The 14,486-nt window shown below is 41.9% G+C and overlaps 1 protein-coding gene across 3 annotated transcripts in view; it reads left to right on the top strand.

Annotated features, from left to right (window-relative positions):
• TRIO (trio Rho guanine nucleotide exchange factor) overlaps nucleotides 1–14,486 on the top strand; it is a 370,817-nt gene that overhangs the window by 239,032 nt on the left and 117,299 nt on the right. For all 3 annotated transcript variants that reach the window (XM_039474054.2, XM_039474085.2, XM_074387142.1), the window contains exons 20-27: nucleotides 1,682–1,797; nucleotides 4,786–4,908; nucleotides 10,838–11,032; nucleotides 11,132–11,247; nucleotides 12,055–12,121; nucleotides 12,750–12,859; nucleotides 13,685–13,754; nucleotides 14,380–14,469. In XM_039474054.2, the coding sequence (XP_039329988.1) occupies nucleotides 1,682–1,797; nucleotides 4,786–4,908; nucleotides 10,838–11,032; nucleotides 11,132–11,247; nucleotides 12,055–12,121; nucleotides 12,750–12,859; nucleotides 13,685–13,754; nucleotides 14,380–14,469 (887 nt within the window). The remainder of the gene's footprint in view (nucleotides 1–1,681; nucleotides 1,798–4,785; nucleotides 4,909–10,837; nucleotides 11,033–11,131; nucleotides 11,248–12,054; nucleotides 12,122–12,749; nucleotides 12,860–13,684; nucleotides 13,755–14,379; nucleotides 14,470–14,486) is intronic.

Raw genomic sequence — 14,486 nt, 5'->3', positions numbered from 1 at the left:
AAGTCAAAAAGTGTTCAAATATACACAAGTTACCTAATTCCTTAGCTGCTGGGAACCACTGTCAAGACTTTTGTGCAACCTGTCTGTGAATATAAATGTAAATATGTAGAGAAATATAAACATATATATTCCACTCACCTGTCCCACTTTTTAAATTGTTACAAAAATGGAAATATATACCTTGCAATTCACATCTTTCACTTAGTAATATATCTTAGTCATCTCTCTGTGTCAGAATTTAAAGATCTGCTCTTCTTTTTAATACCCAGTATAGCATTTCTGAAATTGATTTGACCTCTCCCTCAATTATGGGTCATACATTGCTGCCCATTTTCCACTGTTCTAACCAGCACTTCAGTGTTCAAATATCTTAGTACAGTTTTGAATACTTGAGTGAGGACTGTTCGTCTGAAAGATAAATTCTCAGTTAAAAGGTATGCATGCTCATTTTCAGTATCATTCCCTGGGGTCATACTCAAGTTTTTCTCCCTCTGTAAGAGAGGATCATGATAACCTGTTCCCCTTACTCTTTCTGTTATCCGTCTGCCAGGAAAGCAGTGAGAGATGTTCTCATTGTTTGAGGTTTAGTGTGTTCCTGTGTAGCTGTCTATATTTTTCAAATTGTGAGCTTCATATTTATAGGCTTTGCTCATTCTTCAAAAGGGTTGTTCAGCATTTTTCTGTTAACTACTAAGTAAATTAGGTCTGCGTCTTATATGTTCCCAATTCTTTTTTTTTTTTTTTTTTTTTTTTTTGAGACGGAGTTTCGCTCTTGTTACCCAGGCTGGAGTGCAATGGCGCGATCTCGGCTCACCGCAACCTCCGCCTCCTGGGTTCAGGCAATTCTCCTGCCTCAGCCTCCTGAGTAGCTGGGATTACAAGCACGCGCCACCACGCCCAGCTAATTTTTTGTATTTTTAGTAGAGACGGGGTTTCACCATGTTGACCAGGATGGTCTCGATCTCTCGACCTCGTGATCCACCCGCCTCGGCCTCCCAAAGTGCTGGGATTACAGGCTTGAGCCACCGCGCCCGGCTATATGTTCCCAATTCTTAAAAAAATTCTTCGTGCACTGGTTTTTGGTGGCTCTTGTTTGGTTATAACACTTTAAATGTTTGTGTAATAAGGGTGTGTTTTTTTTGCCTTTATAGCTTCATGCTTCTCTACTTCCCCGTTTCGTGTCCTTTCCTCTCCTAAGGGGTTATGGTTTTGTGTTTCAGGTTTTTTTTTTTAAATCCACCTTTGTTGATATTACTCCACCATTTTGATACAACCTTTAATCTGTGTAAAACTCCATCTACAGAAGGTTTTAATCGTCTTGAAAAAAATATGATTTTTTTCAGTGATTTTCGAATTGCATATTATAAAATTGTGCATTATGTCAAATGCATATTTTAAGATACGCATATCCCACGAGTCCATCCAGCCTGAGGTATTACAGACTGACCTTAAGTTTCCAGAGGTCTCTCTATTGTAAAATGATAAATAGAGGGGAAAGAATGAGAACAGTTCTGGTTGACATGCTCACGGAGAGACAGGAAAGCAGCATGCTTCTTTATTTATTTATAGTTCTTTCTTGCCATGGCATTTGCATAAAAGTCTAAATAAAAATGAATGGGATTTTGTGGGTGTTTTAATTGATTGCAAGCACCAGCATACATCATTTTCTTTTTTCTTTCAGATATCTTGAATGAGCTCTTCCAGCGGGAGAACAGGGTATTGCATTATTGGACCATGAGGAAGAGACGGCTGGACCAGTGTCAGCAGTATGTGGTCTTTGAGAGGAGTGCCAAGCAGGTCAGTGCACATCTGGTGCCCAGCCTCCTGCAAGTCCCCATGCTCACACCTCCCTCCACAGAGAGGCTGAGCTTGACATTTCTGCCATCTTAAAAACCACTTTCTAATGACAAACAGTGTTGCCTTTTAGTTGGGTCTGTTATTAAAAGAAGACCCCACAGCCTGGTTAAAGCATGTCAGTCAGTGATTTTGACCCTCAACAAGTGTGCTTTCCCCTACTGCCTTTACCTCTTCTCGAAGACAGCAAAGTACAAGTAGTAATGATGAGGATTATTTAAAAATCGTTGGGGAATCTTGGTTTTGTACTTATGTAAATACAGTGGATTTTTAAATACTGCTTTATTTATATTTTCAAGACAATTTTTATTTTTCCAGTAAATCAAACTAAAATTAAGTAAGAAACGTGACAGAAGTTTCTTTTTCTTTTCTTTCTTTCTTTCTTTTTTTTTTTTTGTTTGTTTGTTTTTTGTTTTAGTTTTTTTGAAAGTTTTGCTCTTGTTGCCCAGGCTGGAGTGCAATGGCACAGTCTCGGCTCACTGCAACCTCTGCTTCCTGAGTTCAAGTGATTTTCCTGCCTCAGCCTCCCATGTAGCTGAGATTATAGGTGCCCACCACTATGCCTGGGTAATTTTTGTATTTTTAGTGGAAGATGGGGATTCACCATGTTAGCCAGGCTGGTCTTGAACTCCTGACCTCAGGTGATCTGCCTGCCTCAGGCTCCCAAAGTGCTGGGATTACAGGCATGAACCACCATGTCCGGCCCAGAATTTCTAATAATTTACTATAGTCAAAAAATGTTGACATATCAAGGGGGTACATTTGGAGTATCCCCTTCTTAAATCATTTTGGGATAAAGTGCTTCTGCCTATATCATCAGTCATGGAAGGAAGATCATTTTAGTGTAAAATCTGACCCCATCTGAAACATTGAGATTTCTTTCACTTCTGTTTGGCCTTAATGGTAGCTTAAGAATCCATAACTTTCATCCAGAATTTGGGGGGTCTGGAGGGAAGCACAGGAGAGAAGGTGCATTCCCCCAGCACCTGTGTGCGGCCAGGCCCTGGTCTGGGTGTCTTAGAGTCACCAAAGGCCCTACTGTGACATCAGTTGGTGTTGACCCACATCCTGACCATGACTCCGACCTGTCTTCTGAATCTGGCTTGCAACCTAATATGCAGCTGATCTAGAGCAGGCATTGGATACATGCTTTTTTGCTCAAGAAAAATTTTCTCAGCAGAGGTTTCCCACTTAAGGAACAGCTTTTGTTCCATTTTGGAAAATGTAAGTCTCAAGGGACGCGTCCATGCCCAGAACAGCTGAGTTCCCAGAGTTGGATGAACCGGGTTCCTAAGCCAGGGGTCTGGCACCCCACCTTGGCCCTTCTCTCCTCCCTCGACTCTCCAGGTATAGCCAGTTCAAGAGCCAGGTGGCATGCAGTTCCATTTGGTAAATTATACTTGTCTCAACATTTTACTAAGACAGTTCAACCACATTCAAGATCATTGGAGGTCTGGTTGGATTTCTAATTAGAGATGGTTTTATGTTCTTTTCTTACATATCCATATTCTGTCTCCATTGAAAGACAAGGAATCCTTCAGCTACAGAGAAGCAAAATTGCAAATAATTCTCTTGGCAGAGAAAGATAACGGAATGTATTGTTGCATTTTCCTGAAGTCCACTTATTCGCCAAAAATAAAATCCTGAAGTGCGTGCTGTGGCAGGTGGTGCCCAGTCTGCCCTCCAGCCCTTTCGCTTCTGTTCACTGTCACAGTATACAGCAAATACCCAGTGCTTCTGCAGACTGTCCTCTAGAGCTCTTGCTGATCTTGCCTTGGCACAGGCCCCTCCCATGTGCTGTTGCCCGCCCCTAGCCTTGCTGCTCTCCTTCCTGTCTCCTGCTCTGGCCATTACCTTTCTCAGGGCTCATTTGCAGCTTGTTCTCGTCTCTTTCCTCTTCTGTCTCTTTCTGTGTGCTGTCTCCCAGCCCAGGCTTCCATTTCTGGTCTCCAGATTCATAAATCCCAGTTACGTTCTTGACATCGCTCCACAGTAACTTTACCAGAAGCAGAACTACACTTGCAGTTCCCTGTCCCTGTGTCCTTTGTCTTACTTGTTGTTAGGAATGACCAGGTGTGGCATTCTCAGTTCCCTCTTCCCCGTGCCCCGCATCCCCCTTTGCTCCTCGCTCCTGCGCCAGTTCCAGGAGGTGCAGACCTCCAGGTGTCTCAGCCCCATCCCCCTTCCCACTGCCTCCCCCCCCCCCCCCCCCCGCCCCCGGCCTGTTCTCTTGCTCCCCTTGCTCCAGGACACTTTCCAGGGCAGCTGCTTCCTCCTCTCTCCACAGTAGTCCCTTCTTGAGAAAGGCTTATAGTAATGGTTCCTTTAATTGTACTTTTATTGTACCTTTAGACTCATGGTTACAAGAAACCCAACCTTTGTGTGTATGTGTGTGTGTGTGTGTGTGTGTGTGTGTGTGAGTGTAAATTAGTTCAACCACTGTGGAAAACAGTGTGGCAATTCCCCAAAGATCTAAAACCAAAAATACCATTTGACCCAGCAATCCCATTACTGGGTATATACCCAAAGGATTATAAATCATTCTACTAGAAAGACACATGCACACATATGTTTATTGCAGCACTATTCACAATAGCAAAGACTTGGAACCAGTCCAGATGCCCATCAGTGATAGACTGGATAAAGAAAATGTGGCACATATACACCATGGAATAACTAAGAAACTCAGACTTTCTATTGTTGCCACGTAAGTGACACAGTTATAACCATCTGAAATACCCTTTTTAAAACTTTTGTAATTGTGATCCAGACTGGAGTTTTATTTCAGAAACTCATCTCTCTGGGAGGGAATGCTTCTCAGTGCTGCCAGCCTTGGTTTGCGATTTGACCTTTATAACGAGGTGCTCGGGGCTTCGGGCTCCTGTCAGGAATGTTTAACCCTCTGACTCTGTTCGTTCCTTCCCGCTCCAGGCTTTGGAATGGATCCATGACAATGGCGAGTTCTACCTTTCCACGCACACCTCCACAGGCTCCAGTATACAGCACACCCAGGAGCTCCTGAAAGAGCATGAGGAGTTCCAGATAACTGCAAAGGTGGGTTCAGAGTGGGCCGTGTGTAGTGGCCTATGAGTCGAAAGTGAGTCTTTCTGAAAAATATCACTGGAGAAATGGGCTGAGCCCAGTGGGCTGTTCCACATTAACTTGGGGAATGCTTCTTCTTGCGGTTCACGTGTGTCACTCGGTGTCCTCCATCTCACCCCTTCATATGTGTCCTTTGTCCCTCTGATGTCTGTGAATACTGCCATCTCTCTTCTTTTCTTCTTTATTCTTCTCATTCCCTTCTGCATTTTCTTCCCCCTCCTGTTTTCTTTTCTAAGGTGTTTTCTGAGCATTTGCTATTTTTGTTAAACACTATTTGGTGTCAAGTTGACCTTTATTCTTGGGGTGTTTTCTTTCCTACACCTGGGGAAAAATTACGAAATTGAATTATCTTTATGGCATATGCCATATAGAGTAAATATGGCTTTTTGAGGAAAAATATAAGAATCCGCATATTGACCTGAATGTTGTCCTAATCAAGGCTTGTACCTGCAGAGGCTGAGTCCTTTCGAGAGCTCACAACAGTTCTGAGACTATTGTAGAGTTAGCATCGCAACCTCTGGGGTTTGTTTTTCAAAGTCTTTGAGTATACATCCTTTGTATTATGTTCTGAAGTGCCTCTATGGTTGATGACAGATTCAAGTTTTTAGAAAAAGCTGACAATTATTTCAAATGTAAGAGTGGGAAATAAATAAGCTGGATAACATTTGGGGTTAAAAAGAAGTGTTTCTATAAAGTAGCAAGACGGATTATCTCCTGTGGTCCCTACCCTGGCTTTGAAAACGTGACAGGAATTTCTCAATCATTTAGCAAGAGGACAGCTACTTTGTATTACGTTTACTTGTCCATGTTTATGTTTTCTGTTACCATTGCTGACTCCCGCTCTTCTTTGTCACCCTCTGCTCCTGTTCTCCAAAGCTCTCCTTTCCCTCGGCCCTGGGGTGCTGGGCTCTGGGAATACACGGCCCCTATCCTGAAGGCCAGCACAGGCAAACAGGGCTGCAGAGAGACCAGGCATGGGGGGCGCAGCAAGAACACCCGGCCCAGGGTGGGGGTGTGGTGAGCGCTGGGGCAGAGCAGGGTGCAGCACCGCAGGACAGTAGCTGTCCCCAGAGGCACAACAAACACTAAGGAGGGCCAAACCACCCTCCCCTGCAGGTAAGGGTCGTGGCTTTTCATCCTCCAGATACACACCTGGCTGGACAGTTTTCATTTTTTGTTAATATTTAGATACTAAATAAGAGTTATATGCATTATATGGTCTGTATTTAGGGTGTGTGTGTGTGTGTGTGTGTGTGTGTGTGTGTTAGACATGGGATCTTGCTCTGTTGCCCAGGCTGGTGTGCAGTGGCACCATAATGGCTCAGTGCATCCTCAAACTCCTGAGCTCAAGGGATCCTCTTCAGACTCCTGAGCTCAAGGGAGGCTGAGATGTGAGGATCACTTGAGGCCAGGAGTTTGAGACTAGCCTGGGCAAGATGACAAGACCCTGTCTCTACAAAAGGAATTTTTTTAAATTAGCTGGGCTTGGTGGTGTGTGTGCCTGTAGTCCCGAGCTGTGTTTGCTTATTTGAATATCATTTGATTATAAAGATATTAAGAAAATGGCTAACATCACATACCACATTCAGAGCTAGATTTAAGTTTTGCTGTCTTTTACCACCACCCCACTCTGTAGGCCATTATGTATAGCCAGACAGCCTGCTCACCGCCCTGCCCTAGGGGCTGTGCATGGGGAATGTGATGTGCACGTCTCTGTCTGGAATTGAGTAACATGGCATCCTGTTCCACTAATAAAGTGTGTATAAAAGAATTTTTCCGTTGTTCCTAAATATTCCTTTGCCTCAAGTTTGGTGTGTGGTTGTTGAAACATTGGGCAATGAGAGGCTTATTTTTATTCTTGTATTTCATAAGAAATATCTGACCTTGCTGATTCCCAAATATGTAGAACTGTTTCTTTTGTTGGATTTAATGAATTGATTATACTAAGAGGAACTGGTAGATTTTGAAACGAACACCCCTTACCTTTCCTTTTCTTAGCAGTCTTTTCCTTTGGTTTCTGACTTTCTTTTAATCAGAAAACACCTGCTTTGGTGTTTGGAGATGTCCTTTTGATTTTTCATGATGAGCTCAGGCTCTCTCACTTGCCTTCTGTCACCTGATCTTAGAATCATCTAAAAAACTGTTTTTCGTTTGCTATATAGAGAATTCTTAACTCTGAAAGGATTGTCTTTCAGTGCACTTGTGGCAATGTTACAACACTTTTAGTGTTGATGGGACTGAAGCTTGAAGGCTAAACAAGAGTCTCCCATCACCATCTCACTGAGACTCGGTTCGGTCCCTTCGCAGGTCTCAGTGCAGTCATTTCTCTATGCATCATACAGGCACCACCTGCATCCAGGTTGTGGGTGTTTATTTAAGAGAGATTTCTGTCCTCCCTCCAAACGTAGTGACATAGGCTGTCTAGGAGTGAGGCCTGAGGATAAGCATTTGAAGAGCTCACCACATGATTTTTTGCACACACACTGAGGTCCAGAAGCCACTGCCTTACTGAGCTGTTCTTCCCACAAGGTTTTCCTGCAGCTTTAATCACCAGTGTCCCCAATGCCAAATGCCTTACTTTGTTAGAAAGTGTCTAACACCATTGAATTTCTGACTAAGAACATGATGAGCAAAGCTCTCTTGAGCTTGTGGACTTAAGACTTCAATTTGCTTTTATTTTTCTCCAGTTCCTTGATTATGCCTACAGATGAGGTTGTTCAGTTAAAATATTTATGTGCTTTTTAAGCACTGTAACAATCGGTAAAGAAAACAAATAGAATAAGAATGAAAATCCTTATAATCTCACTTTAAAAGATGTAAGAATTTTTTTAATTGATGTTTTTCAAGGCAAATGGCTTTGGAAAAAAATTAAGTTGAATTTATATCTCACCTTGATACCGTGATACATACCAGAAGAAGATTTAAATATCAGCAGTGGTAACCTAATACTACCAGAAGAAATAACAGGATTTTTTTTATATCTTCATATGGAGAAATTGTCTAAATGACACAAAATCCAAACCTGTGAAAGAAAAAACTAATAACTTCACCTACACAAAAAAATGTAAAACTTTCCACAGGGCAGTCCACCATAAGGAACATCTAAAGATAAAAATCAAATTGATAAGATATATAGGCAGCTCATATTTTAAAGGACTGATTTCCCAGTAGGAAAGAACTTTCAGATATCAGTAAGAAAAAAAGACCAAGAAAATGGACAAAAGATATTAAACATATGTCACAGAAAAGGAATAAATGGCTTTCACCATGAGATTATGAACTTTACTTAATATAAGAAAAGCATAAATCAAAACTACACTGAGTATTTCCCCCAGTGGATTAGCAGATACCAAAAAGTTAGACCCCTTGCTGCATGGATGAGGCTCCGTTGCTGGGGGAACACTCAGAGGCCTCTGGCAGCATCTTACTATCTGCTCACACTGCACTTCCTGTCGCCCCAGCAGCACTCAGGTACATGGCTAACCAACAGTCGTGCAGCTGGTTGATTTCTTGCGTTATTGCCTTGGTAGATGAAATTTGGAAACAACATGGAGACCTTTTGGCAGAGACACATGAACTTACGTCCATATAGTTCACATCCGTATCGTGAAATATTACACAGCTCTAAACACAGGCGAGGACTTCAGTTCTGATCAGGAAGGACAACTGAGATTTGCTCAGTGGAAAATACTAATGCCGAGCAGTGTTTGTTGTATGCAAGTTTTTGTGTAAAAAATGTGAGGGAGAAAAATACGTACATTTGTGCGCTTGCTTGTACATGCACGTAAAATGTCTCTGAAGTGATAGCAAGAAGCTGGTATTTGAACTGGTGACAGGGAAGATGGAATGAGAAGAGTTTTTACTTTGTATCTTTTTTACCTTTGGAATTTTGAATCCTGTGAATGTATTTAAAAAATACCAGTGCAGGTAAAAATACACTGAGATATTTTTAAAGTTCATAGGTTAGCAGATTTACAGTACTTAGTTTTCGTCACACATTTCAGTTGCTCAACAATTTTTTTTTACTTTTGGCAAGCTGCATTATCTTTATCTTCACTTCTATCTTCCCATCACTTAAAACACTTTCTTAACTCCTTAAAGATGGACTTAACAGGTAGCTTACAATGCCCTCCACAGATCTCTTACAGCAACGTAAGAGATGTTAGTAAGCAAAACAAGCAAGTATTTCTGACCTGTGAAGGTGACGTTCTCACAGGAGAAAGACAATGGCCAGGCATGGTGGCTCACACCTGTCATCCCAGCCCTTTGGGAGGCTGAAACAGGTGGCTCATGAAGTCAGGAGTTCAAGACCAGCCTGGCCAAGATGGTGAAACCCTGTCTCTACTAAAAATACATACACAAAAAAATTAGCCAAAAAATTAGCCGGGCTTGGTGGCAGGTGCCTGTAATTCCAGCTACTCAGGAGGCTGAGGCAGGGAATTGCTTCAGCCTGGAGGCAGAGGTTGCAGTGAGCTGAGATCACGCCACTACACTCTAGCCTGGGCAACAGAGCGTGAGTCTGTCTCAAAAAAAAAAAAAAAAAAAAATCACTTGCACCCTCTGTCAGAAGGCCATGCATGCTATGGGAAAAACCAGAGCAGAAGAATAGGCAGGGAGGCAAGCTGTAGCGTAAGGGGTCCAGGGAGGACCCATTGAGAGAGTGGCCTTTATTTGAGTAGAGACATGAAGGAGCCATAAGGATATCTGAGGGAGTGGCATTCCAGGCAGAAGCACCAGTGCAGAGGCCCCAAGGAGGGTGCTGGCCGAGGGTGAGTGGGTGAGCCACAGCTGGGGGATTGGGGGGGTGGTGCTGTTGGGTGGCTGGCAGCTGGCTGGGGTGTTGGGGTTATTTTTTAGAATCTGGAGGATCTTGACAGCTAACTTCACAGGTTACCCAGTGATTTATGGCTTAGAACTTTGATTTTACAAGCTAAGTTCATTTATCTTGGTTTTTAACTCTGACCTTCTTCCTTTTGGAGATTTTTCAATAAAGTCAGTTTCCTGAATATGTGTTAAAAAAGATTTTCTAGTTAAAGCTTAACCGAGAAAAGAGGTTTCATAGAAGAGTAAGTCACTTAACCTGAAAACACCAGGGGAATGGCAAAGGAAGCCTAATTGTAATAACCATGGAAATGAATGTGAAGAGAGAGAGCTGTTGAGAAGTCAGCCGGAGTTGAGTCATGTTGCTGAATGGTACATATAGCTTGTTTTATGGTTGTCCTTATCTCTGTGGAAAATAGTAAATTATGGTTAACTTAATAAAACATCTTTTCTATGTACATATGAAATGATTTTAGAGCAAGCTCTCAAACAGGGTAACAAAGTTTACAATACCTCTATGTAGATAATTTCCTGACTAGTGAATTTTCTTCTGCATATCCTAAGAGTTAAAAAAGCAATCAACATGATGCAGAGGCGTCATGAGGAATTTTGTGGAGTGCCTGCTGTGGGGACAGCCTTGGCCACACGCTTCAGGAAAACCAAAAAGTCAGATAGATGCCTGCTTGCCCTGAAAGAGCTGTGGGGCCAGTTGGGCACGAAGAACAAACATGCAGGTAGCGAGGCCTTGTCTTTGCTCAGCGACTTTGGGGAGAGGACCAGCATTGGGAAGACGGTGTTCTTCGAGTACATTCCTTCACATATTCATTCTGCGTGTTTCCACTAAGCACCTCCCAGAAGAAGACATTGTTGAAAAATAGTCTAAATTTCTTCTTTGAGGTCATAAAAATGCCATTCATTGTGGAAGAGCTGAGGAAAGAAGACTACCAGCAGGCAGTTTTCTTGTTCAGAGCTCTGAGTTGGAGGCAAGTCGCCACTATGTTTCGGGTTTCTGGCAGTCGGGTTCATTTGCCTCACAACACTTTCCTGTTGTTTTTTGCAGCAAACCAAAGAGAGAGTGAAGCTATTGATACAGCTGGCTGATGGCTTTTGTGAAAAAGGGCATGCCCATGCGGCAGAGATAAAAAAATGTGTCACTGCTGTGGACAAGAGGTACAGAGATTTCTCTCTGCGGATGGAGAAGTACAGGACGTCTTTGGAGAAAGCCCTGGGGATTTCTTCAGATTCCAACAAATCGGTAAACGGCCTTGTGCAAGCTGAATGAATCATCATCTTCTTCCTAACACCCTCTTTGCTTATATAATTAACTGAGTTCATTGACTCTCTTATTCCACAGAGTAAAAGTCTCCAGCTAGATATCATTCCAGCCAGTATCCCTGGCTCAGAGGTGAAGCTTCGAGATGCTGCTCATGAACTTAATGAAGAGAAGCGGAAATCTGCCCGCAGGAAAGAGTAAGCCAATCTTTCAGAATCTACCAGGATTCATTGAAAAAGTAAAGAGAATGTCATTTGGGCACACTTGCTTCTGCGTGTGCTTTGAAGTCACATGACACCCAGGCTTTTTGTGGCTCTGAGTGGGCTTAGTTATGTCAGCACAGTCTTCACTGGGCTTAGTTACGATGTCAGCACAGACTTCACTGGGCTCACTGTCCTCTTATCACCTGGTTCAGAAACAGCATCTAGTTTTTATCCCTGTGCCTTTCTTTCATGTGGAGTTGACAAATTGTCATTAATAGATAGTGATACCAAGGAAAGGAAGTTAATAGTTTTTATCACATCTAAAACAAATTTAGGTGTTTAAAAGTTGCCAGGTAGTAAACTCTGTATAAATAAAAAAGGAGTACGCGAATCCATTGGTTCTTAATTGACAATTTTGTCCCCTGGGGACACGGACAATGGGAGGGGCCATTTTGGTTGTGTCAGTGGGGAGTGGGAGGGATTGCTGTGGGCATGTAGTGGGAAGCTGCTGAGCACTCTGCATTGCAGAGGACAGCCCACAGCAGAGTTACCTGGCCCCAAATGTCCATGGTGCCGGGTTAAGAAACCCTGATCTGGCAATATACCTCAATAAAATGTTTGCAGAAATCTTTTTTTCCCCTTTTGAATTAGTGACTGGATACTGTTCTTCTATCTATTCATGATTTAACCTCTCCAAAATAATCACCCTAATACTAATACTTTTAGACTCTCTCTATTATTTCATAAATCCATAAAAGTAGATAGTGAAGTAAGCTGCACTCCTGTCTTCCTCTCTTTAAGGTTCATAATGGCTGAGCTCATTCAAACTGAAAAGGCTTATGTAAGAGACCTCCGGGAATGTATGGATGTAAGTAAGTTTTTTTTGTTGTTTTTGTTGTTGTTGTTTTTTTAGCTTATTTATTTAGATTGAGCATAAGCTTGCTATTTTATTCTTACCTGTTGGTGGTCCTTAGAATAATCACAATTTTTTTTCTGTCATTTTTTTAAAATTAAAGAATGCTTAAGCAGCCCGTCTCGTGTTTCTGCACTTCTGTGGAGTTCTAGGTTTGTTTTTCAGTCGTTACAGAGATGATACAGCATTAATCCTCCCATTCTGTTTATCACATGATGGTCTGGCTGACATTCTTTTTGTATAGAATTTTACAGCAGTTTCAGAGAAATGTGCCTACTAATTATGACTGGCAACTAATACTCAGTGGTATCAGGAATATTTGTTGTGCTTGTAGAGTAGGTTAATTCCAATATTTGAAGCTGGGAATAATTTTAGAGTTGAAAAGTATAGGAACTCTTCTCAAATATTAACAGCAACTGACGGCCCTTTTTAGATGGGTTTTTCATTGTTTTGTAAAAGGTTCCAGTCCTCAGTTACACTTTCACTTATACATTAACTCTCTGTATTTACAGATGTCAGAAACAACTGTTTCTTGAAAATGTGGTGTTTATTTCTGTCTAATCCCTGTTTCCCTCTCGGCCAGACCTACCTGTGGGAAATGACCAGTGGCGTGGAAGAGATCCCACCTGGCATTGTCAACAAAGAACTCATCATCTTTGGAAACATGCAGGAAATCTATGAATTTCATAATAAGTGAGTGGCTTTTTCTTTGGGAGCAGTTACTCTTGAAATCCACGTTATGCTGAAGTTTCATCACAAGAAACAAAACGTTCCCATTGAATTCAGCAATTTCAGTGATCTTGTTGCCACTTAAATGAAGCCTATCAGTCTTTCTCCAAAAAGACTGGCATTCTATAAACTCGTTCAATGCAGACTTAACTTTATGTTTGTACTTACCTTCTACAGAAATAAGATCAGGAAAACTATGAAAATATTTGTATAGGAAGCTTAACTTGTCTGAATCCAAGCCATCAGGTGCCCTGTGAGTTATTTCTGAGGGTTGACAGACAGTGCCATGGGCCTGCTGGCCTGTGCTCTTTAGTCTCTTATAGTAAGAGACAGGGGGAACTGAAGAAGCAACAGGAGTCAAATGCACTTTCCACTTTCCATTGGCCACAGGAGGTCATGATTCTGTTTCGATATTTTTAAAGCAGCAGCAGAAGCAGAAGCTCCTTTATTTAGGTGGCCTGTGGTGAGATGACACTGGTGTCAGCAAGAGCACAGTCCCCTTGCTCCCCAGCAGGAGGCAGAAAAGACCAAACGGGTTTTCAACTGAATATTTACATCTCTAAAGTGTGTCTTCAGTGAATTCAGTAGCACTTTCCCAGAAATAAATTTGTTAGAGAGTGTTTGAAGGCTAAACTGGTTAATTGTTTGAAAGTCACAATAACTTTCCCTAGTTAAGAGATACACATTTTGTTAATTCTCTAGGGGGCACAGATATATCCATTTCTGGCACATCTGACTAGTAAAATGTTTTAAAACACCTTCATAATATATTCCTTTCATTCTCTGCAGCATATTCCTAAAGGAGCTGGAAAAATATGAACAGTTGCCAGAGGATGTTGGACATTGTTTTGTTACTTGGGTAATGAAACCTCAACCATTTGTTCTCTTGCAATTATTAGGTGGCATTGAAGGAAGTTAGGAGGGATGTTCTTCATTTCCTTTAAGTCACCATCTTCTGCTAATATTCATGCATGCAGAGAAATAGACTTTACCTCAAAGAATTGCATACTCCAACTAATTGTTATTGTGGAGTGAGTTTTTTTTTGGTGCTGGTGATGGTTTGAAATAGAGTATTTAGTGTGCCAGGCCTCTGCTTGACCCTGGGGCATTGCTGATAGATGAGTCCCCAGTCCTGGGGGAGCGACCATTCTAGAAGGGAGGCAGATAGGTGAACCGGGGATCATGCTGTCCAGAGCCCACAGACAGGTCTGCACACATCGCTATGGGAAGAGAGGACAGGTACTCAGACCGGCATGCCGGTGTTGGGGAGGCTGCTGTAGTTGCATGCTGTCAGAACCGTGTGTTTCTTATTTCAGTAGCTTTCTTTTCAAAATACAGTATCTTTAACTTGAGAACTTTAGGTTTAAATTTTTGTTATCCACACAGCTTCTTTTCTATATGAAAGTTTTATCATATGTTGACTTGTTATGGTTTAAATGAGTTTTTCGGGTTTTTTTTTTTTTTTTTTTTTTTTTGGCTTATAGGCAGACAAGTTTCAGATGTATGTCACATATTGCAAAAATAAGCCTGATTCTACTCAGCTGATTTTGGAACATGCAGGGTCCTATTTTGATGTAAGTAATGGATTCCT

Source organism: Saimiri boliviensis, chromosome 1 (assembly GCF_048565385.1).
Source record: "Saimiri boliviensis isolate mSaiBol1 chromosome 1, mSaiBol1.pri, whole genome shotgun sequence".
NCBI lineage: Eukaryota > Metazoa > Chordata > Mammalia > Primates > Cebidae > Saimiri > Saimiri boliviensis.
Note: the sequence above shows the minus strand (reverse complement) of the source record. Positions and strands in the feature narration are given on the sequence as shown.